Genomic DNA, 26,442 nt, shown 5'->3' on the forward strand with positions numbered 1-26,442 from the left:
TTCGTTACCGATAATTTTATGGAGTGTTCAGAATCTTAAGTTTATGTCTCTTACAAACATGATCACCCTCTTTTCACACAAAACAGTTTATGGATTTCCTTTACCTGACTCGAGAGTACTGACCACCAAGATAAAGGCAAAGGAAATGGATAATTATGCTCGTTGCATTTACTTTCTTTTGTAAAGAACTTTAACGTCAGACACGGTCAACACATCAGCTATACCCGGAACATTAAGTAATAATAAGAAAGCGAAAAATTAATATATTAAAATCTATTGATCATGTGTGTGTTGTTTTGTATTTAAAACTTGTGCTTCTAAAATCAGTTTCGTCAAGAGGTGGTTTTCACGTTACGTCATCGCCGCCATCTTGGTGGACGAAAACAAAAGACCTCTCATTAGCTCCTTTTGTTCGTCCGCCAGCAATTGTACATCGCAGCATTTGCAAACCACCTATAGAGCGTTTTCACATGACGTCACGGTGGCCATGTTGGTGTTCCAAAACAAAGAAATGGCGGCCATGATGGTGTACCAAACTAATCCCCCGGGAACTGAACTCTATTTTTATGCAAATACTTTCTTTTGTTTCAGTAATCCAATATGGCTGCTGGTCACGTGAGTGAAAACGCTTTATACCAGAGATCTTTATTACGAGCAGTTACAGCCTCTGATAATTATCGTTATGAAAGTAGACTGCGAGTAGTCTCTCTTTTGCTCTAAAATCGTTGAACTTTCAAATTTGCTGAAGCTGCGTCTCGCAAATACTGTGGTCGTTGGTTAGAGCTAAAAAACACGCCTGCTGTATTTGCGACCCGCGATAAAGCCATTTTGCAAGTCCAACGTACTCGTTTGTTTCAGCAGTTTTAGAACAAAAGAGAGATTGCTCACAGTCTACTATGAAAGCGACTTTTGCCAGAATAAAAATTATCTGAAGTTTACGGCATCAAATCTTACCTTTTAAGCCTTGGTGTTCTGCATTGTTTCCAGTTCATTCATATTTTTTGATAGACATCTTTGTTTGCCTGACGATAAAAACAAAGTACTTTTCAATTTGCTCGGTGAATTTAAAAAAAGGAGACGCCGCACACACTTACCTGTTTCACGTATGACAAGGAGGAATGAACTCCAGTATTCTTCAGGGGTAACATTCGTCTATATCGATTCGTAAAGATGAAAAGACGTTTTTACAGTTCAACGTTCTTAACTAACTAGGAAAAAAGGCGGCGACCTGATTCCAAATGACGCAGAAGATACATCATTTCCGAGTTCATGTCATCCACTTTAGCTCGCTCATCAAAGCGAGCTAAAGTGGTAAGTTTTTCTTATGAAAATTAGTTTTCTTTCATATGTAAAGTAGGACTAATTGCAATCACAAAAACTTCGCTCGTAGACTCGCTTTGAAGAGGAGGCAGACATGAACTCGGATATGGCCTATTGTATTGCGATAAGCTGTGGGGCCAATTGACCTTATCAACCTAACTGCTACAAAATTGTTGTTTTTCAGTAATCCAATACAGTATCAACAGTTCACATTTCTTTTTTTTTTTAATTCGTTCTTTTCATTACTGATATACAATTCTATAAATTCCACGGCTATGATTAGTGATACTCGACGATGAGGGCAGATCCCAAATTCTACGTTTCTATTTCCCTAAAATTCTAAAGGGATGATTCGCTACAAAAAGGTTGCATAAATGGCGATTTGAGCCCTCACGCCTGCAGTGCTCGAAATTAGCGGTCGTCCCAGACAACCAGAAAGTTTACCGTGGTTTCAAGAGGATAAAAACAATGGACTACGCAACCAAAAATAGAAAACGAATTAATCACAAGCAGCACCCGACTTACTTGTTGCTTTTCTATTGTGAATGTCCGATAGCGGTGTGAAGTTAATGATAATAATAATCTGCCGCAGTTGAGAATTTTCCCGTGTTTTGAATATCTGTGGCTTTTACAAAACATTGTCAGATAAGAAAATGTAAGGAACAATATTACAAACATGTAGTCAAATGCCCGGGGGGGGGGGGGGGGGAAGCTCTTGGAATTGACTTATACCAGAAACCCATAAGGGTTGAAACGTGTAACGGCCCCTTGTGTGCTGGGAAACAAGCTTCTGAATATTCAATTCGCTAAGTACCATATTTGGAACAACAAGAGCGAGGGGTTTCCAAATATGGTACTTAGCACTGAAACATTCAACCAATCAGTTCGCACTGAATATTGGTATTCAACCTATCTCATCTGCTCCGTCTGAAAGAGTGCCTTTAAAACGCTCAGAAGTTTATTTTATTTAATTAAGATTAAATTTCTTCCACAAATGCAAAAACATAGCGACCCTTAACTTGTTGTGTCATTTTCAGTAAAATATACCAAGGAAATACTACAGACCTTGAAGCTTTTCTTTATCTGAAATGATACAAAATTACGACGGATTCTTCCATTACTTTTACTTAAAAATATATCGATAACCTTTTAAAAGCCATGTTTTCTTGAGTATTTACGGTTTAACTGCAAGAGGCCATTTACCGAGGTAAGCCCGGAATGTCCTCTGAAAAACTCGCGTAACTAGCGACTTGAACTTTTCTGACGAATGCCTTACTGTACACTAGAAATGGAGCACGTACAGGTAAAGAAGAACTAAATTCTAATTCGTGAAGCTGAAATAAGACTTTCACAAAATCCCATCATCAGAGAGCCTGGCCTTCTGTGTTGCCCACCTCACCCTTGCGACGCGATGACTTCAACATTTACTTGGCGTGTCCTCAGCTGAAGCCTTGGTTTGGACTCAAAGAATATGACTGAAGAAAGAAAACAAAACGCAAAGAGCCGAATAAAGTTGTGGATTTCATTTAGAGATGATCATGACATTACAGAAAAGCAATAAATATGTTTTTATAAGAGAAAATGAGGGGACAGAGAGGGAGGCTCCCGGTCCAGCCCTTGGGATATGTCATATCCACGAAAGTTATTTTTAGACGAGCGGAAGTCTTTGTTCTAGCGGAAACCTGTCTTCAGAGACGTCCGCATGCATTTTGAAAAGACATGACGAACTTAAATATTCATCAGCCTTCCACGTGCGCCGCCATTTTCTCTTTTCACTAAGAACCTGAGAGCGAGGCAAGACTGCGAGCGAACGTCTCGGAAGAACAAAGACTTCCGCTCGTCTAAAAATAACTTTCGTGGACAAGACATGTCCCGGCCAACGCCCTCAGCCTCCCTCTCTGTCCCCTCATTTTCTCTTGGTTTTTATTGTTTTCTTTGGCGTTTGCTGATAATACATGTACCTTATTATTCAAGATGAATACTTGACTTAATTTGCAAGGAGCAGGCGGTCTGTTCGGTGATAAGGAGGCAGGGATTTGTGAAAGGCTGCTTTGTGTTTGGCGGTCCAGAATTTAACAAACAGCCTCGCTACGTTCATGCTCTACCTACGCGACAGCGTATAAGCATAGTATTTTCCTTTGTACTACCTTTTACATGCAAACGACAACTTCAACTTCGAGTTAAATTTCGACCGTGAGTACAGGCATTTTTGAGCAAATAGATGGTTTTCGCCTGACGTCACAGTAGCAATGTTGGTACAAAGAACAATAGAGAAAAATGTCTCTTAGGAATTTGACTCTTATTATAAGAATAAGCCATAATTTGCTCTTCAGTTTTGTGCGCCAACATGGCCGTCACATCACGTGATTGAAAACCGTCTGCCGGCCCACAAGCCTATGCTCGTACTGTGTCGAACGGCATTAGAAGTCATACTCCAATGATAAGTTCCCTTATTACGTCTATACTCTATAGAATATCCAATGCATAAATGGGTTATAAAGTGCAATACGGAAGTTGCTATGGAAACAACCGTGGAATAATCTTGTTGCGCATCTAATAAATGAAAATCGTATGAAAGCGAATGCATTTCGTGATTTATTGTGACTCGACGTTTTGAAACTTCTGAAAACATCATTCGTGCCCATAAATGACGAAATGCATTCGCGTTCATACGATTTCCTATACTAATACCTGTATAGTAATATAATTACAAGAATCACTTCTTACTCTAGCCGTGCCTGACGTGACTTCGTCGAAACACTTGTCACACACTCTCACGGGTTTCTTGCTGGATGTGATGTGCGCATTTCTTGAAGTACAATCACCGCAGTAGATTAATCTGTGTAAGAGACAACAGAAATGGGTCAAAGTGTTCCCTCAACTGTCAATAGGGACCTTTAGATTCTACGACGAGGACGAGAACGAGTACGAGTTTTGACTGCCCGTTTTTAGCGAAAATACTACGGAAATTTATAACCCGTACGCTTAAAGTGCCCCTGTGATAAAAAAAAACACTTCCTTTTTTCCTTCAGATTTTGAAAATGTGTTTGCTTAACACCTGACTGGCAAAATTTATCCAAAGGCCGTTTACTTTGAGAGTAAGTTTTGGATTTCACGGTCCGCCATTACTCACGTTCAAAACTGACCGAGGTTGGATCTAGGGAAAAGTGACGTCAGAGGCTCACTAGCTTAAAATTTCAGCGTGTGAACGCAGCTTATTATATATGCAAAGCGTGAGTTTTAAAGTCTGAAAGCCCAAAACCCCCGTGCTGCATATTAATTATGCGGCGTACACACGTATTTCATTCTTAAACTAGTGAGTCATTTTCTCCTCGATCCAGCTCTCTCAAGAACATAATGTTAGTAATGGCGGACCATTAAATAGGAAAATTACAGTTAAAATAAAGAGGTGTCTTTTTGAAATCAAGGCTTAAAACGTGGGTCACTTAGTGTTTTGTTAACATAGTTTTGAAATCCAAAGAAAAATATGAATTGATTTTTTGGTCACAGGGGCACTTTAATCTTACTCTTTGTTAGCTGTATAGGTTGCTCAGTTATTCTTATTGCTGGTTTTTGAGCCTTTTTGCTCATCAAAAAAGCCAAAACTGCTACCGTGTTGTTGACTAGTTTTGATTCGACGACATTTTTTCAAAACCTCGTACTAAAATGAGGACGGCATCAAGTTTTTCCCGCCAAGATGACGCTGGTTTGCGCGCGCTCAATGTTGTCTTATGAGAAAATCTCGTACTCGTAGTCGTTCTCGTCCTAGAATCTAAAGCTCTCTATTAAGTCCTGCACAACATCTAGCGGACATCAATTAAAGACCGTTACAAAAAAAGGAAGCAAATACATTCATAGCCTGGGTAGCTGGTGGTATCGTTGGCGCGAGAGGCAAATGCCGTGCAAAGATTCACGGCGGCGGGAGGATGTGTTACATTCAAGCTACGTCACGCTTGACCAGTTGTTTTGAAATTTGAACCGAGTATTCAAATCTGCGCGCCAGTTTTGAACTTTGCTCTAGAGATTCTGAATTCCCGTGAAATATTTTCTTAATAAAGGATGTTTGTAAAGTGAACACTCTTTCAAGCGTTTGATGAATTATTGTTCAGTCATTGTGCATTTTTCGTCGCAACTTTCAGGAAAACCTTCAAGATTCCATGTTAATTTCAGGCTTGTAGATACTGGTCACGCGCGAGATAGCTTGACTGTAAGCAAAGCTCGCGGATTTAGTGTTTTGGAGACCAAACAAGTCCAGGTTTAAGTTGCGCGCAAGTTTTCATGTAATCATCTGAATCTCTACATAGATCACTTTCATAAATGGCGACCAACTTTACATTCTTTTGTATTTATGTTAATTAGACCTACTGGCCTCGTTTTGAAAGAAATATTCTTTTGAAATTTGCTCGTCATAGCGAGGTTAGTAGGGCTTATTAGCATTAAAACAAAAGAATATTTTATTTGGCCGCCATTATGAAAGAGGTCTATAGAGTTACAATTAACAACAAACAAAGAAGTGAAATATAATTACCCGCAATTTCGACAGTGGTGCTGAAAAAAAACACACATGGGAAAATTAATAATATCAGGCTAGAAATAAAGTCCAATGTTTGGGGACGTGTGCACTCAGTACTGTGTCTCTAGAACTGAATGGTAGTTAGTCCAATGCTCTTCCAACAGGTCAGGGGTGTTAAACACGAAGACGCACTATAAAAGGCGTGGTGCCTTAGGAACATGCAAATGATTTATCAATCAACCGTTGACGCAACCAAGCTCTGTGATAATTTTGTGCAATAAAAAAGCCCCTTATGGCAATGTGTCCGTAATATGTCATATAATGTTATCTGTCGTTCTTTTTTTTCATCCCCAGTCCCTTTTTCTCACGCTAGAAAATATCTTTTAGGGCTTCCGTCTCTGTGCTGCACTTTGTTGATTACCATCGTGGATAATTAATCAGTCGTGCTTGAATAAATTCTAAGGAAGTGTCAGCATTGTGATGTCACTTAAAGTTCCATGGCTTACACCCTGAATGCACTGCGCCCCGCGCATGAATTTCGTGTGTCATGAACCAGAGAAATTGGCGCGACAAAATAGTCAGCCAATTGGAATGCGCTATTCAACAATCGCGCCACTTTCAAAACAATAACAAACGATTGCGTTGCATCAGGGGTGGAAATGGGCCTTTAAATGGGTTCCATTAATGATATCAAGTAAAAGAATGCGACAAATAACAAGAAGATTCATAACCAACCTTTCTAATGGAAAGCGAGAATAGTTTTTCACACCCATTACAAGCTGTCACGTCAGTATCGCTTTCCCATCTCCGTGCGTTCTTTTGAGTATTTAGAATCTGAAATAAAAATAAATATATTCAATGCACCCTGTCATTCACCCGGGTAGGGTCGTACCACTTGCTGAAAACTATATTCATTGGCTGTATAGTGACGTACTTCCTATTGTTTCTGTGCTTAATCCGTTGTTTTTTGTTTTTTCTATCGTTCTCTTTCGCCCATCCTGAAGCCCGTTCTATGAGGTACGACACGACCCTGTCATTCGGATATCTGTTGATTGACCACCCGCCTGGCTGACAGACCAACCAGACCAGACTGAACAAGTAAATGGCTGGCTGGCTGACTGTCCAGTGCTCAAAATTAAAAAACAAAGCCGGGCAACTAAACCCGTAAATTTGGCTGCCCTGATAAATGCTTAGTTGCCCATTAGGAAACCTGCACCCCGTTTTGAGATGCAGTCACATGGCGTTGGAGCATGAGTATCCCATAGTTTTAAGTGTGCGCTTGTTGTTGTTTTTTTTTAAGTCTGAATCTCCATCGCCCGCTACATGTTTGAGACAATGTCTCTTGAATTTTCCTACCTGACAATGTTTTCAAGTGAAGCTATGATCCTCGCAGTTATGAACGCATTTTTTGCAATTGCGTAGAGAAGCCTGAAAAATTCAGGACTTGAACGGGGTTTGAACCCGTGACCTCGCGATACCGTTGCGACGCTTTAACCATCTGAGTTATGAAGTATGTCACAGGTTCAAACCCCCTTCACAACTCAGTTGGTTAGAGCGTCGCACCGGTATCGCGAGGTCACGGGTTCAAACCCCGTTCAAGTCCTGAATTTTTCATAACTGCGAGGATCATAGCTTCACTTGATTTCATATCCGCAGTTCATATATGATCCATTTCACATATCATTTCATCACTGAAAATGTTTTGTAAAATCCACAGATATTCAAAACACGGGAAAACGCTCAACTGCGGCAAATTAATTATTGTTAATTTCACACTACTATCGCACACTGTCAATAGAAAGCCGACCAGCTTATGTAATTCCTTTCCCTATTTTTGACCGGGTTGTGCGTTGTTTTTGCTTCGGGCAACCAACTTTACCAAGAACTAGTCGCCCGGTAAACTTTCTGGTCATCTGGGACGACAGCTAATTTCGAGCACTGCTGACTGACCGATTGAGTGACTAACAGGCTAATTGGATGCCGACTAACTGACTGAGTCACTGTCCAGATTTGTGAACCGGAAAGGATGGAAGGATGGATCACTGAATGAATGGTTAATCGCCTAAGTGACTGGCTAATGAACTAAATGACCGACTGACAGACGTAATCCCCGAACTGAAGTAACAGCTGAAACTGCTTTGCTGCCTGATGGGTCAGCTAATGGGCCATCTTCGATATATTAATTCAACTTGAAAGAGAGGTTTAGAGGACAAAGACAAAGGAAAGTGGATGATATAACTATATTTTTCACATTCATTCCAACTTGTTTCTATCCTTAGGTTTCACTCACGTAATCAACAGCCATGTTTTTATCGAAGACAAAAGAAAACGTTAGCATAACAGTGGAGTTCAATCGCCGGAGGATTGGATCGAGACACCAACATGGCCGCCGTTTCATTGTTCGGGAAGACCAACATGACGACCGTGACGTCATGTAAAACCCCAGAATTGTTTTGGTCCTCAATGCCTCGCTATCAAGCCGAATATGGATAAAGGGGTTTTCTTTACCCGGTGCTGCGTTGGTGGGGAAGTGAAACAAACAAATGGATTTATCAACTCGGTTGATATTGTAAATTGACCATGGTAAAGAAATTCAAAAGCTGATGTTTCGACAGACAGTGAGACCCAATACAATATCATGTTATTGCGCATACAATTTGAGCATCTCGAGATACTCGGGTTTCCTATATGGGTGGTGCTTACTAATACAGGGATATTTTTGAAAGGTTTAAAACTATACGAAGAAAGCAGAACTTAGCAAGTGCTCTTGGTATCCAAAAAGAAAATTGGGGGTAACCGTGCATTTTTCAGAGATAATTAACCTTCAATTTGGAAAAGAACGCCATACATTTCTTTGCTAAAAGAATACTGTTGATCAATTATTTTAGGAAAATTCGGGCACGCTATCCTAATTTTTTTTATCTTTGGATTTCATAACACTTGTTAAGATCTTCTTTTCCCGCTTATTCATAATCCACGCAAAAATACCTTTGAATTAGTAGGCACCGTCCTTAATGAAGGAGAAACATGCTGGTGTTCACGAGGCAGAAATCTTACCTGTAGCGACTGGTTTTCTTGTGTTAATTCCATCATGGCGGCTTGTGCATTTTCCATTTTCTTTTTGAGATCAGCATTCTCTTTTTTCTGCTTTTCTAAAGCCTCGTCTCCTGCCACACATCTTATCAACAATGAAAACAAAATTAAATTCAGATATGAATGCAAGGTCTCATGCTTCAATTTTTGAATATTCTTGTCAAAAAGAAGCTTCCTAGTCGCTGCTTTTCACATGACGTCATGACAGCCTTGTTGGTGTCCAGACTCCAGCCCCATTCGTATGGAAACACCTTTCCTTGTTTCGGTTAAACAACTTGGCAGCTGATCACGCGAGACATCCAATCTAGCAACAATAGACTTTTTTTTACCAATATATACAGCGGCCATTTTGAATTCCATTGTTTCAAATAGCTGTTATGGGATTCTCAGGGGGGGCAAATTAGTATACATTTGCCCCCTGAGAATCACGTAACAGGTATTTGAAACAATGAAATTCAAAATGGCCGCCGTGTCGGTCAAGGTTGTGACTAGAATGCATACTCCAAAATTAAGGTAAGACATTTAGTTTTGAATATATAAAGTACAAAACGATCTTACTAAAGTTTTACTAAGTTTAAATATAGCGTCACAAGAACAATTTATGAACGGTAACCATTTCGAGTCGGTGCTTAGACCTAATTACTAGAGATCAATGCCTAACCCAGCAGTTATTTTCTGCCTAAACAGAGTTAACACTGGGGTTGCCACTTAACGTCACCAAATGTTACACTTGTATATGTGTCACGAATTGTTCCACCTTATTTTGGAGTATCCATTTTAGTCATAACCATCGGTAAAAAGGTCTATTGGTTACGTCATCGCTACCATTAGCATCTTGGGTTTGTACATTACACTATTGTTATCTGTGTCTCTTGAGAACCACCCACTGATAGATTGCTCGAGGGCTCTTCAAACTGGAACTGACTTCCTCCCTTAGAATATTGGGGAAATAAGATGCTTTTATCTTGCCAAAAGGAAATCACGACTAACCTTCACAACTAAACTGATACTCAAATGACAAACCTCTCTAGCAGTTTTCTCCTTTCATCCAAATTATTTTGAATAGTTGCTTCCAAAACTAAAGGAAACAGGTAATTAAAAGAAAACAATTAAACACAAAATTCTAATTAATAATGATTTTGGGAAACACAGACATATAAAAACCAGCGATAAAAAGTTAAACTCCGACGTTTAGGCGACCTCATGACACCATTATCAAGGAGTTGGAAATGAATATGCGAGTTCATAACAGATATAAAATACTCCAAATTTGCATAAGTGAAAAAGAGCTAGACAAACACTTTAGCAAGGATTGAATCTGTATTTTATATCTGCTATGAACTCACATATTCATTTCAAGGGTATTCATATTCATTTCATTTCGCCGAAACGTCGGAAGTTTAACTTTTCATCGCTAGATTTTACACACCTACAATTAAACACGATGACGAATACACTATATGTTGAAACTATTTACTAGCGGTCACTCACCGGTCATCTCTCCTTTCAAATCATCATTTCGTTTTTCGGCCTCAGTAAGCTTCTCTTCAGTCGCCCTCGTCTCTTGTTGGAGTTTTTCTGCTTCAGCTCTTGCAGCACTAAGGTTTTCTGTCAAAGACGAAATCTGAATATTGAGTCTGGCTTCAGTTTGCTCCTTGATCTTCTTGAGTTCTTCATGCTCTTGTGTTTCATTTGCCTGAAAACAGAGTATAATGAAAGCCCATGCATAATTGTTAAATCCGCCGAAACTATTGATCACTGGAAAGCAATTCTAATAACATTTTTATATTTCTTCTCGTGCAACCCTAAAACGAGACCTTCTCGGCTACATGTGATGGCGTTTTGCTCAGAACACTCCAAGTGAGAAAAAAAATCCGAAATTTACACCCCTATGCGAGGTTAGTACAGTAGCAAAAAATACGTAAAACTGAGTTAAGTGGTGATAACTAGCAAAAGTGACAAGGAAATATTTCTCACAGAAACCAGACAGGACAGAAGGATTTAGATGAGAAAGGCAGTGAGGGCTGTATGCTTTTCTTTTTAAGGGTAACGTTAGCTCACAATAAAGAGTAACCTCTTTGCAGAGATCATAGGTTCGGTTCACATTAAAGCTGCCTAAAAATTTCAGGTGTCTATGAGAGACAAATTGTCCAGATAAGTAAGAGGATTACTTCTGTCTTTCGTCTATACAAACCCGCACTTCAAATATTATTTTCTTTCATACAATAAAGAGTTGAACCAAGAGACCAGCCGCCAAAAAAAAAAAAAGTTTACCGCAAGAGGAGACTTCAAGTGCCTAAAGAATCTTTTCTCCTCTTCTGCGGTGACTCTGTAGAAACTCCATTTAACAGTTTTCAATCCCACACTCGAGGAGTTTGATCAGTTCTCACCAGTTTTGTTTGAACCGCCGCTGTCTCCTCTTTAAGCAGCAACTGAACTCGTTTGGATACTTCTTTGGTTTCTTCATGATCATCTAAAGCCTTTAAGAATGATACGAAAAACCTGTTATTGGTTCAGGCAGAAGCACGTGACCTTGAGGCGTGTAACTTGCAACTCTCTTTCTTGAAACAAAGCTGGCGATTTTAAGACACCAATTTTATGCCCAAATATGGACAAAAATAAGGTCGAAGCTGCACGCGCGGGAAAATGCTCGAGCTACGTTACATCCAAGTAAGGAAATTTTAAACTCCAAAAACCCCAGCTCTGAACCACAGTTAAACGCTTCAATGCAAGGCCATGAGCTTCTGGTTCAGGCAAACGGCAATTCGCAGTAAACATACAAAATCTCTCATTTGGTCATCTTGCAACACCAGAAGGTAGCTCTTCCACAAGGGAGGTTAAAATTTCATGTGACTTATTCTATTTGTACCTACCTTTTTTAGATCTTTTTCACTGTTCTGTAAGTTATTTTCTAGCTCAAGCTTTTGCTTAATTAGAAGTTGCTGCTTTTCTTGAGCTTCTTGAATCACCTAGCAAAATGAAGAGAAACCTTTGCCTCTAAATTTTCTTTAATTTGAGTCAATGTAGTTGGTTGATAATAAAACGGTACCTTTTCTTTTGCTTCCTCTTCTGCAGTAAGTTTTTTTTCTAGTTCTCCGATTCTTGTTTGCAGTGAAATTCTAACATGAAAGAAAACATTTCTGTTCAGTCATAAATTTCACATGACAGTTTTAATTGGAATTTTATGGTATATACTAACGTCTGCACTAAAAATTTGTAAAAGGTAAAGGTAAAGTGACTTTGTTTAACATCGGTAGTTCCTTCAGCTACGAGGCTGGTATCAACGGAAGCCGACGATGCGCCTTTTCCCCCCCCCCCCCCCCTCCCTCCCTTTGTCAGTGCTCCATATTACGGGTTTTGAAAGCTATAGCTACACGGATCAGGGGAAAGTCGAAACAGATGTTGAAGTCACCGAACCTCTTGCTCCGTAAGCCGCGCACTAACCAAATTAGCTACGCCTGCTCCTAACGCAAAAATTAACTTCAAAATAATCGTAAAGTAAATATAAAATATTATTTTTAAAAAATTAAAAGATTAAAACTGAACTACAAATCTATCATCTTTATACAGTAATATTACAAAAAAAAAATGAATACACCAAATAAAACTAAACTTATGTGGCCCGGGTTCGACTCCCAGACTGGGCGTCATGTCACGGTGGGTTGAGCTTGTTGGTTCTCTACTCTGCACCGAGAGGTTTTTCTCCGGCTACTCCGGTTTCACCTCTCCTCAAATGATTTGTTGATTTCAGTTTGCAGTGTCCAATTAGTGTTCAATTACTGCTCCAGCGCTAGAAGACGAGACACTTAAAGTTCCCTTCTTTTTTACCCTTTTTATATCTTCAGCTATAATGAAGAAGGTGATAAATGTTCAACCAAATTAGATTCAATGAAAGCATGTATTTTCCTTCAATGGTGACTCAGAGATACTTGGAAAAAAAGTGCTCCTTGGCACGAGTCAAACCTCCAACCTTCAAATGTTAGGATGTTCTCCTATAGGAGACTTGTGGGAACTACAATCCTGGACAAAATTTCTGGGGGCACCTTACACAAATGAGCACAAAAATCGCTTCAATTAAACATTTACCTTATTCAAAAACATAAAACAAACAGCGGCTACGAACATAATGATAAAACGCTGCTAAAATATGGGTAGATTCTAGAATGCCCGTCAACTTAACTTGCACATGCTGTATTTGTAAATCCTTTCTTAAGTTTATTGATCCATTTCCGATCTCTGACTGTTTCTGATTTTACGTGCTTCAAGGGATATTAAAGAATTTCAGCACTACCACTGGTATTGATTTTTTATTAAGAGACACCGTTGTTCCTTGGTGCTCAGTGCGACCTTTTCCGACCGTAGCAAGTCACCAAAGAAGAAAATAAACCCTAACCCCTAACCCCTCACTAAAGCAATTCAGTAATGTTCAGATACCGCGGTCCGCAGTCCCGTAGTGAATTGCGTGTTTGTAGGCAGTCCCGTGGTGTGACGAAGTGTTTGTGAAAAGTGCTGTCTCGTAGTGTGACTGAAACGAGTCACGGAAACGAGCGCTTAGGATTAATCAGGAAACGCGTGCTATTTCGAAAAGAGCGTAGTTAACAGAACTGTAAAATGAAAGCTAGAACGAAGGAATGTTGTTGACGCCACATTTAAGGAACTAGGTATATAAATGCACAGTAATTTGTCATTTTTATTCAAGCGAAAACCATATGCAAAACGGGTAATCACTGAAACGAGCGTGTCAGAGCGTGACGCAAGGCGATTTTGTGACAAAAGACCACGAAGCATTGCAATTGTAGGACTGCAGGACTGCGGTGTCAGTCATTGAATTTATAAATTCTATCTGGCACTGGGGGACTGCGGTGCCAGGTTTTTAAGTTGAATGTAAGTGAGGGGGTATTCTAGAATCAAGCCGAGGAGCAATTTCAGAATACGCCCTCGCTAAAGCACCTCAGTAATGCTATACATCCCTCTGATACCTTAAGCTACATGTTCTAGCTTTTCTGTACGTACCTTAGTCCATTGAAAGTTTCTCTCTGATTCTCTAATTCTTGTTCAAGAGAACTCTATACCAAAGAACAAAAATAAGGCAACAGGGAAGGATCAATGAACCAAATTATAGAATAAAGCCATTGGGAAAAAATGTTGCACTCTAAGGGAGAAGAGCAATGGACTACGTTCACTAATTTAAAAAGGTTAGATTTCAGTCACATCAACACCACCACTACCACTACCACTACCACTACCACAACATCAGAGTCATGATGAGCATCAAACACCTTGACCATGTGAGAAATGCATAGATATACAGTCTGACAAATAAACAGCCCCTCATGAACAAAGTCAGGCAGCGACAGCTACGTTTTCTTGGACACTCTCAGAATGGCAACAGACGTGCCACGTAGAAGATACAGCTGTATGCAACCCTCTACACTCCACCATATGGTAAAAAGTACCCAGGCCGGCGGAAAACCAGCTATCTGACCTATGTGCAGAGACTGCTGGGGGACTTGGATGGTGGCTTCAGCCCAGACGCAATTGCTACCATGGCGGCCGATCGAAATTCCTGGATACAACTTGTGGTCGACTGCAATGCAGCCGTCTGATGATAATGCTTGAAGAAACATACCTTTTCTTTCTTGTTTTTCTCTAACTGCTCTCGTTCGGCCTTCAGTTCACTATCAAGATTAAAAACTTGTGTTTCTAATAAATTCTTTGCCTAAAAAGGACAGATAAAAGGGCTATTACCTATGGCAAATTTTCATTTCTTTACTTTAATCCTGATACTTCTAAGAGCTATAATTAGTTTTACAAAATGAAGATCTAAAAATACTTTCTTCATTAAGTTGTTCCACTGTCTGCCTCAGATTGCCTTCGGTTTCTTCTGCTTGTCTTTTAGAAAGAGCCAGTTCCTCTTCTCCGGCCGTGACCTGGCTTTCAAGGTCCTGAATATAAACAAAATAATTATGATCTCCTTTGATAAACTACTAATCCAACAAGCCCTATCATTATCATTGTTTGTTTGCTATTTATTTGTTCGAGCAGGTTGAAGTATTGGCAGCTATACAGCTGATGCGGACCTGCTATACCCACCCACCCATACACTCATGAAGGACAACCACAACACCAGGAACTTCATCCCCTACACTTCTCGAATAGTGTGTGGTTTCTTTAAGGGAACTTATGAACTTCAAAGATATGTGTGAGACGGGGCCTACAGTTTACAGTCCTTATTCAAGAAGACTTGAAAGTCTAACCATTTGCGGATGTTATTACAAAGGCAGCACTTTCTCCTCAGTTATTTAAAGCCCCGGGGTGTTGGTCCGGCCGGAGTCGAACTCACGACCTCCCGCATGGCAACCCTGTGCGTGGTCCACCAGTGGCCGAAGAGCAGACGACTGTAAATAATAATTATTGTTTCAAACTTGCTAAGGCTTTGAACAGTGGACAAGATGTCATCCTCTAAGAAAGAATTTTTGGGTTGATCCATTTCTGGACTAGACAGGAGAGGGATCCTGGTAGTCTCACCGATGATCATCTGCCATGCCAGGACTTATAATGTTTTTTTTTCATTTGTAAACTATATGAACACTAATATAATGCTAAGGAGAAGCTTACTCTGTCATCTTTATCAACAGTGATAACTTATGGTGAAAGATTCTTGTTGAGAAAGCAGTTTGCAATTACTGGAAGGACTCTTCATTGGGTGCCAGATTTTCAGGTTTTTCACAATAAAATAAAATCATCCATCAAGAAAATTTTACAAACCTCTCATTTGTTTAGTGTGGAAATTAAGTTATGTGAAGATAAAAAACCATAAGATAAGATGTCGAATGACAGCAATAATGCTGAGTAAACATGTTTCAACTACAGATACAACACACAATAAACTACAATGTGAACGTTTCACTGGTGCTAAGGTATTCATATCCTTGCACACATCCACACATCTCAAGAGTGGGTGTGTTGTCGGTCAAATCCGTTCTCAGGTCGAATCCGTTTTTACCTAGGTTAAATTGGTGATCCTCATTTGATTAAAGCAGCTATCAACCCCACAAAAATGACTGTAAACACCTTTACCTTCCCTCAAGCACTGTCTTACCCTTCTCAACACATCTTTATGTTTTAGATCATCCTATTAGTTTTTGTATTCATACACTTGTCAACATTACAACATGGCAAGGGATCAAAGAACTGTACTATGCATTTACTGGTTCTCGAACTCTGGCCCTCCAGATCTATAGTCCTGTGTCTTCCCCACTACACTACAATGACGAACATGCTCAACACACCAGACTTCTCATTATTATTTATTTTCCTATAATAAGTCAATTGATATCCACGTATAATAACCAAAACTGATCCTAACCTGACCCTAATTTTTTCTCTAGGCTTAATTTAGGTTCCAAGAAAGTTTCTCCCATTCATCTGAGTACATATTCAACCTACAGTAGGTAAAATGAAGATCACCAATTTAACTTGGGTAAAAGCGGATTCAACCTGAAAACGGATTTTACCAGCAACAGATGTTCCTCCAACCTCTGGGATTAGCCTTACAAACAAAGCCTATAACACTTTTTTCACCTTGATATCACCTTGAGCATCCTTAAGATCTTTCTCAAGACGACTTATGTTTTCTTGCTCCTCCTATCAACAGAAAACAGGAAACGTTCACCTTAGTTTAGAGGGATGCACATATACAGTGGGAGGCATGGTGGCCTCATGGTCAGTGTGCTTGACTCCGGATCGAGTGGTCCGGGTTCGGGTCCTGGCCGGGGACATTGTGTTGTGTTCTTGGGCAAGACACTTTACTCTCACAGTGCCTCTCTCCACCCAGGTGTATAAATGGGTGCCGGTGAATCTAATGCTGGGAGTAACCCTGCGATGGACTGGCATCCCATCCAGGGGGGAGTAGAAATACTCCTAGTCACTTCATGTTACAGAAACCGGAGATAAGCGCCCGAGTGATGGGCCCTCTAGGCTTGTAGCAGACTTTACCTTTACCTTACACACATATACATGTGAGAGGATACACTATTGTAAATGACGACATTCCAGAATTATCTTAGAGGTAACAGGTCAGACAAAGGGAGACAGAAATGTAGTTACCTTGGAAGCGACCTGAAGTTTACAAAGTTGTGCTTCATAGTTTTTACAACTCTCACATTGCTTTTTAAGTTCTTCCTCAAGAACCTGTGAAGAGACAACTCGATTATGTACCATACTAAAAGTGTTCTACAGGAAATAACACAGGAAGTACTGCCCAAAGTTTGAACCACATTGTACAAATAACATACACCACTGGTAATCACTTCTCAGGACAATGGAATGTCATTGAAGTGCTTTGATTGATTACTCTTCTGTTTCATGCAGACTCAAAAATCAGAATCTCAATGTAAAGGATCACTCAGTAGTTTCATACTTCAATTTTTCTTTGCATTTCATTCATTCTTCCATCCTTTTGTTCCAGTGAAGTTTTCATCACACCAGTAATCTTTTCCTGCTCCTCTATCTTTAAAATAGGTGCAAAAGAATTATCATTAGATGTACACTTTTGGAAATAAATGTTACAATTTCTCTAAAATATTGAAGGACCGCAGCCAGGGTGAAACATAGTTGAAACTGAAAAAACGATCTCTGGCTAAAATGATTGAAAACTACAAGCTTTCGACTGCCTGAACTGCAGTCTTCGACGGGTAAAATGAATGATAAGAAAGCGATGAGAAAATTTGAATAAAAAGCGTGACTTGAAAAATAATAAAAATGTAAATGGTTATGAATGTTTGTTAAAAAGAATGTTGTATTGCAACACCAACCTTTTCTTTAAGTTTTCCTTCCTTGCTGCTGTAATCTGTTTCCAAGGCGGTAATGCGTTCTTGGTGAGCCTGTTTGAAACAGATGACAAACTATTAACAATAAGATTATTTACCAGTGATAGATTAAATGCATCCACTTATTACTGGTTTCAAGGGTCAGGTTTTAAAATAATAATATGCAGTCCAAGAACAACGTAAGCAATAATAAATGTCATGTATTGTTACAGTTAACAATACCAAAATGTACAATACATAAGAAAGATGTAACCAGTTATGAACTGGTCCAAATTCCTAATTGCTCTTGAGGAGATTTTACTGGTAGCAGCGGGTATGTTGTCGGTCAAATCCGTTCTCAGGTTGAATCCGTTTTTACCTAGGTTAAATTGGTGATCCTCATTTGATTAAAGCAGCTATCAACCCCACAAAAATGACTGTAAACACCTTTACCTTCCCTCAAGCACTGTCTTACCCTTCTCAACACATCTTTATGTTTTAGATCATCCTATTAGTTTTTGTATTCATACACTTGTCAACATTACAACATGGCAAGGGATCAAAGAACTGTACTATGCATTTACCAGTTCTCGAACTCTGGCCCTCCAGATCTATAGTCCTGTGTCTTCACCACTACACTACAACGACGAACATGCTCAACACACCAGACTTCTCATCATTATTTAGTTTCCTATAATAAGTCAATTGATATCCACGTATAATAACCAAAACTGATCCTAACCTGACCCTAATTTTTTCTCTAGGCTTAATTTCGGTTCCAAGAAAGTTTCTTCCATTCATCTGAGTATGTATTCAACCTACAGTAGGTAAAATGAAGATCACCAATTCAACTCGGGTAAAAGCGGATTCAACCTGAAAACAGATTTTACCAGCAACAGGTACACTTCACTTAAGGAAACTTTAACCTTTCTGTCAGAATCAACGAAAAAGTCTTAAAATTCACCCTATCCAAAGATGAAGTTTTTACCATTTAGATGTTTCTTTTTACTAACACTGTTCTTATGATGGAAAGGGAGAGTAAAATTCCTGACCTGTCCAAGTTCCTGCATAGCTTCCTCCAAGGAAGATTTCTCCTTTTCAAGCTTCTGGATCTGAGGAATTATAAAGATCACCTTGAAATGATGCATTCTACATAAAACAGTGCAAAAAAAAACAGTGCTGAATAACAAGCTGAAAATATAAAGTCAAAAACAAATTGCCACAAGCAAAAAACAAAGTGAACCTTCTCTTGTAGTAGCTGTTGCTCTTGGACTTGTTTGCTACACAATTCCTGCAAAAAATAATAGGACTTAAATTAATTAGAAAATTAACAGACTTCAAGACTGGAAACTCTAAAAGCAATACCTTCAGAGGGCCACGTGAAGCTGAGAACCTCCTCAAACCCCCAAGATACATCTTTCAACCACTCAAAAAATGTACAAGTGTGCATGATTGTGACCCATAATTCTCACAGAGGTATGTGAGTTATTTCAGGGAAGTGGTATATAAGTGATTTATTTCAACTACGAGTACGAGTTTTCCGTTCTGAGCAAGTGCACTTCGAAAAATATTGGACGAAAAACCTTATGCACATGCTTAGTACAGAAAAATCTAAATAGTAGTGGCCCTCGTCCCCCAATCTAAAGGTCCCGGGGAGTCCTGGGGAGTTAAGGTGGTTTAGCGGTTATCAACCGTGCACTCCCACCTCTGTGACCCAGGTTCAATCCTGGCCTCGGGTCGTATGTGGGCTGAGTTTCAGTCGATCAATCTGACTCTGAGGGTTTTTCTCGGGGTACTCCAGTTTTTCTCCTTCATCAAAATCGACTCTCAGTCAATTACATCCGGCTGCGGGCGGATACCCTTGATAGGGATAACCTCTGGTATCCTTCCCTTTCATTGAATTAAATGAATAAAGTTGGTATTATTATTATTATTATTATTGTCCCTATTATTGAACCCCTGGGTACCTGAAAGGCAGTCCATCATATTTTCACTCGTTAACACTGACTGGGTAGAAACTGAATAAAATGACTTTTCAATTGAGAGTGAATAGCCATCATCCAGTGTAGAAAACTGCAGAAAAGATTACCTCTTTATCAGTTAATTTTTCTTTGATATTCTTCAGTGTATCCATTAACTCTGATATCTGGTTTTTGTAAGAGCTCTCTAACTCAGACATCTTTGACTCCAAAACTTGCTAAACACAAAAAGAAAAGGAATTTACATGTATCAATCCCTCTAGATCCACGTATTTAAGACATCAAAGTCGCAAGAAAAATAGTTCATCAGCATGCAAAAAAGGGGAATTCATATAAGCACTAACCTTTTGCTGTTGGTGTTGCTCTAAAGCATTTGCTAACTGGTCAGTCTTTTCTTTCAATGACTATAAAAGGATTTAACATCCCATGCAAAGTAAGTAGTACTTTTGCAGTAAGTGATACAGTACAGCCCAAAAATAATGCACGCACAAGAACTTCTTTTTGCGTCCGCAAGCCAGGCAACTTCTTGCGGCTAATTGCGGGTCAGTTGCTCTTGAGTCCTGAAAACACAAGAACTTCTTTGCAGTTGCATGCTTAAAGCGCAAGAACTTCTTTGCCGTAACACTTTGCGGAATTCGCGGAAACGCAAAGTGAAATGAGAGACACAGGCGAGTTGCAGCTAAAAATATAATTGTTAAGAATAACTTTTTTATTGGCTCTAGAAAGCCGATATATACAGTGCAGCTCAAAGATAAGCCAACTTCGCATACACTGTATGAAGTAATCTTATTCAAAACAGGGTCCATCTAAAAAGAAAACTCTGACAGTAGAGGTAAATTTCCACAAGGAACAGTTGAAGTTGTCTACTGAACAATACAAGTTCAAGTAAATAAAATGAAAAGTGAAACACATACATCTATTATCGAGTAGAAAATATACTTACTAATTTAACAGCTGCCAATTGTTCTTTTAGTGATATAATCTCTTTGCCTGCTTCTTGGGTAGCTGATTCCTGGTTAGCCAATAATTTTTCCTGGTTACAAACAAAAAAGGAACAAAATAAATTATATTCCTTCTCAGTTCTTTGCTTTAAAAGGACTAAACAATAATTAATTACTCCTCTTAAAGTTACATCTGGGGTAAATAGTATGAAGCAAAGTTATTGACAATAAATTTGACATTTACTTGTGAAAATACATTGTTCGTGGTTAGTCTTATGAAGCTCGTTTCATCTCGACCAAGGGACTCATCAGAGACCTTTCTGCTTGGCAAACTTGTTGGGCATCATGCCCCAAAGTTACTGAACTCATTAAATGTAAAGGCATTAGATTTGTTGAAAACTCATGACCCTGATTCGAAAAACTCAGTCCAGCCTATCACATTCAAAGGGGGAGAGAAACAAATGTTCACTGAACACTATTGTAGAACACATGCAAAAGGCAAACCAGAGAACAATACACGGAACTCATACATGTATGATATTCTACATGTTTCTTCAGGTCTCTCCAGAATAATGACCAGATACAAAACACAAAAAGCTTGCCCATGACAGAAACAATAGGTGACTCACCTTCTCCTCCAACAATGTACTGGTAGAAGTCAGGTTCAACAGAAGTCGTTCCTTCTCTGTTTCCAATGATTTAACTTGCATAGACAATTTTTCTTTTGCCTACAAATTGATGAATAATGTTTCTTTAAAAAGTAAAAAGTAAAAATATTTTCTGTTTTAGAGTCATCACAGAGACAAAAGAGTGTGTCCACAACTTCAGTGAGTTTATACAGTCATGTACCTGTTGCATTTCCACTTGTAACGACAGGGATTCCTTTTCCTTCTTGTCTAAAGCTTTCTGTGCATCTTCTATCTGTTTTTCAAGTGTCATTTTCTCAGAGGATTTTTCTTGTTGCAGCAAAGTCATCACTTCAACCTACACGAATGACAAACTTCTGTTAGTTACATATACAACTATACTATTACATGTATAAGCTATTGACCCCTGGGAGTGAGACTTCACAGATTTCACTCTGTCGCAAGACAATTTTACTCGTCAACTGGGGGCATTCTATGGAGTTTGAGGTGTTAATGGGTTAGAGGTGTAATGTGCCTGCAAGAAAAATGATAGTCAAGACCAGTTGCTTGGCAATGGGTGAAAAGACAGCTGAAAATCAGAGTCCAAGGCAGGATTCACAACTATGACCTCTGTAACATCAGTGGGATGCTCTACCCATTGAGCTACATGTACAAGAACTCCTGTGATACTCCTTCCCACAGGTGCCTTACACCTGTCTGGAAAGTCAAAATAATGTTATGTGTGGTTAAAAAATTACACACCTTTCCTTTTATTTCCCCTTCCAATTGTGCACATCTCTTTGCTTGGGTTTCGATTTCCATCTCTGATGCCTTTATCTGAAGTTCGAGATTAGACTGCTTTTCCCTGAAGCCATCATTATCGTCTTTGAGCTTAAAAAGGGTAAAATGTATTCACCAGAAACAGTTACTAATTAAAACCTTTCCAGCATCCAGTTTGTTGTTAAAACAGTAAAAGTGAAGAACAGTTCCCAAAAGATACAGTTGGCCAACAGTCAGCCGACTGTTGGTCGTCTGTTGGCCAACTGTTGGTTGTTTGTCGGCTGACAGTTGGCTGACAGTTTTCGTTATGTTGCAGACTGAAGTGTCAGCCGACAGTCGGCCGTCTGTTGGTAACCTGTCAGTGACCTGTCAGCAATCTGTCGGTAAGTCGTGTTCTGTAATGATCGCAAACACTTACTTATTTTATCGCTTCAACTACTACGTTGAAAGGGAAAAATAGGGCAAAACCCCACAGTAGAGAGTTTACCCAGTACTTCAAATTAAGTGCCCCACTTACACACAACCTCTCCTACAGTACTTATCTACCAGTATGTAAAGGATTGGGTTTAGGGCAAACTTTGATAGCCCTTATCTGCAGACCAGTGATTTATCTAGTGGATAACACTATCCATCTCTTGAACAACCAAGGCCAAGAATTTTGCGCATGAAGACAATGAATGAGATGCACACCGATTTTGATAAAAATCAGTCCAACTTATTTAGGTTAGGGTCATTTTAACTGTTTATGCTTACTTAAGGAGTAATGCTAGATGGCCACATTAATGTTGATGTGCATCCCTAATTAGCTATACATTCCTGAGCAATCTATAATCTATACTATTACCCACTTTTAACAGACAGTATAGCCGACTCGACTTTGTGGCATGCTTTAAGTCAAAAGATATGATAACCTCATATCCCATAGCCCTCAAATTTAGGTAGTGCTCGAAGAGGTACTACCATGTATATTATATATTTACCTTTGCATTTTGTTGCTGAATAGCACTCAGCTCTTGAAGCTTTTCCTGTAAAGTCTCCTGTGAAACTCGTACTTGCTCATCCAACACAGATTTTTCAGCAGCCTTGGCAGCTTCAAGGGCAACAAGACTTTCATTCTGCGATTAGAATGTCAAAGAAAAACAATATTAACATATTTGTAATGTCTGGACAAGAAAGTACAAAGTGGTTTAATAAATAATTAGCAATACAATACACTAGGCATTTACATAAACTGACTTAATTGTTCTCCCACGAGACCAATGACTCAAAGCATAAAATTATATGATATTACAACAAATAGTAGACGACATATATAATGGCACAGAAGTCATGCAGCAGTTACAATCTTGTAGAAATTACAGTAGCAGTAAGAAAGAATAAGCAATCACAATGTCCCAAGAGCTGTTTCAGCACATAAAATATGTTGAAGTAGTGGATTGTGCCAATTGAAGTGAACAATTTTCGACACTTATCAAAATCAGAGTGAATCCAATAGGGTGTATTTCTAGACATATCTCTCAGAAATTACTTAATTTTGGTAATGGTAACAAATCCAATCCCACCAACAAATCGGCCGACACATCACCATCCCCCCACTACCATACCCCTATTTTTATTCCATAAGATGCTTTCAAGAGGTTACATCACTACTCCAAAGGGTATTAAAAACTGCTGTTGTGACATAAAATATCCTCCAACTTACTTTCTCCTTGAGTTCCTTTTTTAACTCTTCTAATTGTTGTGAAGAACTGCTACAAAGCGATGTAAGATCCCTGACGGAATTTTCCAGTTTAACAGAATGGTCTTTTGCTCTGGCCAACTCTTCTTCAACCTGTGTGGTGTATCAATATAAAATGAGGCAATTAGTTGCAACACCTGTGTGTAACAGCAATACTCAAAGACTTTAACAGGAGTTAAATAAACAAAGAAGATAAATAGGTAATCAATGCCTCACATTACATATCGACCAAGCCATTCATTTTCCTTATTTAATATCGGAAGTTCCTTTACCTTTACCCTCTTTCCATCAGTGCTCCGTTTTAAGGGTATTTAAAGCTACCTGAAGCTAGACAGAATGGAAAGAAGTCGAAGCAAGGATGTGGGTCACTAGGGATTGAATTCAGGACCTCTTGCACAGATGGCTGCACACTAACCAACAGTGCAATCCTTACTCTCCTAACAAAATGATTTTAAACCAACCAAAGATGCTTAGATGTAGCTTGTCCAATCAATTTGTTAATGGGTCCTCAATCGCCCAGAATGTTATCTCACTTACAGGATACTACATGTAGTTTATTCTGAGAACCTTCCTTTTTCACCTCTTGTTCTAAAGTCTATGTGAATAGTCAGTCACAAACGATTAGTGTTTGACCCTTTGCCATTTTCCCTCTGCTAACCACCAGACCTTATTCTGCTCCTTGTACATTTCTTCAATCTTCGTTGAATGTTCCTGTGCTTGAGTTTGAAGTGACGTTTCCACTTGCCCCAGCCGCACTTGGCAGCTCTCCTATAATTTGAAGATAAGAGATCAGTTTCTACTTCTTTCACATCCATAATTCTAGAATTACATCTGTTTACCTTTTCTAGCTTTAGTTGATTAATAACAGTTTCAGTTCCACCACCAGCTTCAATCTTAAAATGAAGAAAAAATATATATAGATAATGTCAAACACCATTTTGGGATATCTTGCAAGTTATTAAACAAATTATTAATGTTTTTCAACAACTCAGAAAATTATAGTGTGATCCTTTGGTTAGTGTGCTTGACTCCAGATCAAGTGGTCCGTGGTCGGGTCCTGGCCGGGGACATTGTGTTGTGTTCTTGGGCAAGACACTTCACTCTCATGGTGCCTCTCTCCACCCAGGACCCGGTTGTTCAAAAGCCGATTAACGCTAATCCTAGATTTAAAATTAAGCAAGGAGTTTATTTCTCTACTCCCAAATGCTGTTCAACACTGATATTCGACAAAACTTTAAAATAGAAGAAGTCAATCTTGAAAAACAAAAATAAGCAAAAGAAACTTTCACCAAAAAGTTGAAAACATGAAACAAAAGTTTACCCTAATCCTGGATTAAGTTAATCGGCTTTCGAACAACCGAGTCCAGGTGTATAAATGGGTAGCAGCGAATCTAATGCTGGGGGTAACACTGCGATGGACTGGAATCCCATCCAGAGGGGAATAGAAATACTAGTCGCTTCATGCTACAGAAACCGGAGATATGTGCCGGCCTGATGGGCTTTCTAGGCTCGTAGCAGACTTTTTTTTTAGTTTTTGAGTACTTAGTCAAGGATACAATATAACTAGTATAATAAGTTACAAAGTGTGTGCCTTGAACCTTTGCAATAAGATCTGTTCGTTCCTCTTCAAATCTGGCAACATCTTCCTTCTTTTGTTGGAGATTACTTTCAAGATCTTTAACCAATGATTCTCTGTTCAACACAATAATAGAGGTAAAAACAATTAAAAATAGCGGTGACTGTATTGTGGTAATAATTATTAATTGGACCTAGTCATAACACAGAAGAAACTTAATCAGTAAACATATTAGGATCGATTGACCAGCCGTTTTGAGCGCCCACGTTCCTCTGCGCACATCAAGGCTGGATCACTGTTCCAGCCTATCGTATTTTCCACCAATCAGAAAGTCGCCTGCCTGCCAAGTACAAAATACAATTGGCTGAATACAAAATATAATTGCGACAGGTGCTACGTCATGGACAAACGACGCAGACCACACTCCCAAAACCGCTGGAGATTGAGCCTATAAACATCTAGCAAAACAACATTCACAAAGTCATCATCAGGAACTCCTTTGTAACCTTCATGGACGTGTCACGATACCACTGAAAAGGAAACGAATGGAAGAACCAAGGAAAATAACCACTATGTGTATTTCTTTTCATTCCAGTCAGATGCACAATCTGCATAATTAGTTTTTCCATTCATTTACATGACAAGGGTGTCTAATAACTCCAAAATGTTACAGTTTTGAAGACTTTACAGTTTTGAAGAGTTTTGCAAAAATAAAGTTTCATAGTTCAAAAAAAGAATTTATATTAGACATGAACACATCTCCATTTAAATGTGTTCCTCTCCATTTAAATTTGTACTTTTTTGAGCCCTTGTTTTTCATGGTATATTCTGCTTGTTATCCAATAAGAAGGCCTTATTTTAATGATAATTTATCTCTTGGCCACACTCTAACCTATTTTGAGATTGCCTCTGTTCCTCTTCTAACTGGTTTTGCAAGCTTCGCACTTGTTGATTAGAATTTTCCCTGAGTGTGACCTGTAAAATAATAAAATTTAAAAACCTTGAATTTTTCATATTTAGGGTGAATTCACTTCAGAGAAGAACCCCTCTCTAGTCAGTGCTTCCT

The 26,442-nt window shown here is 39.0% G+C and overlaps 2 protein-coding genes across 2 annotated transcripts in view; one reads left to right on the forward strand and one right to left on the reverse strand.

Annotated features, from left to right (window-relative positions):
- Positions 1–964: 964 nt before the first annotated feature.
- Positions 965–26,442, reverse strand: part of LOC138011477 (early endosome antigen 1-like) — a 40,442-nt gene continuing 14,964 nt past the window's right edge. Inside the window, 31 exon segments of the mRNA XM_068858487.1 lie at positions 965–2,795; positions 4,048–4,159; positions 5,849–5,868; positions 6,569–6,667; positions 8,891–9,011; positions 9,950–10,004; positions 10,418–10,622; positions 11,317–11,406; positions 11,800–11,895; positions 11,976–12,045; positions 13,940–13,992; positions 14,556–14,644; positions 14,763–14,871; positions 16,511–16,573; positions 17,036–17,119; positions 17,349–17,438; positions 17,743–17,811; positions 18,789–18,848; positions 18,980–19,027; positions 19,826–19,933; positions 20,060–20,119; positions 20,659–20,748; positions 21,286–21,384; positions 21,506–21,640; positions 22,045–22,173; positions 23,043–23,177; positions 23,765–23,893; positions 24,467–24,568; positions 24,640–24,693; positions 25,399–25,492; positions 26,269–26,351. Of these exon segments, the coding sequence (XP_068714588.1) occupies positions 2,760–2,795; positions 4,048–4,159; positions 5,849–5,868; positions 6,569–6,667; positions 8,891–9,011; positions 9,950–10,004; positions 10,418–10,622; positions 11,317–11,406; positions 11,800–11,895; positions 11,976–12,045; positions 13,940–13,992; positions 14,556–14,644; positions 14,763–14,871; positions 16,511–16,573; positions 17,036–17,119; positions 17,349–17,438; positions 17,743–17,811; positions 18,789–18,848; positions 18,980–19,027; positions 19,826–19,933; positions 20,060–20,119; positions 20,659–20,748; positions 21,286–21,384; positions 21,506–21,640; positions 22,045–22,173; positions 23,043–23,177; positions 23,765–23,893; positions 24,467–24,568; positions 24,640–24,693; positions 25,399–25,492; positions 26,269–26,351 (2,787 nt within the window). The 3' untranslated portion in view covers positions 965–2,759.
- LOC138011478 (cyclin-D-binding Myb-like transcription factor 1) overlaps positions 21,456–26,442 on the forward strand; it is a 30,151-nt gene continuing 25,164 nt past the window's right edge. The window contains exons 1-2 of the mRNA XM_068858488.1: positions 21,456–21,483; positions 22,379–22,445. The gene's annotated coding sequence lies outside the window, so the exon portion shown is untranslated. The remainder of the gene's footprint in view (positions 21,484–22,378; positions 22,446–26,442) is intronic.

This window comes from Montipora foliosa, chromosome 7, assembly GCF_036669935.1.
Source record: "Montipora foliosa isolate CH-2021 chromosome 7, ASM3666993v2, whole genome shotgun sequence".
In the NCBI taxonomy this organism is placed as follows: domain Eukaryota; kingdom Metazoa; phylum Cnidaria; class Anthozoa; order Scleractinia; family Acroporidae; genus Montipora; species Montipora foliosa.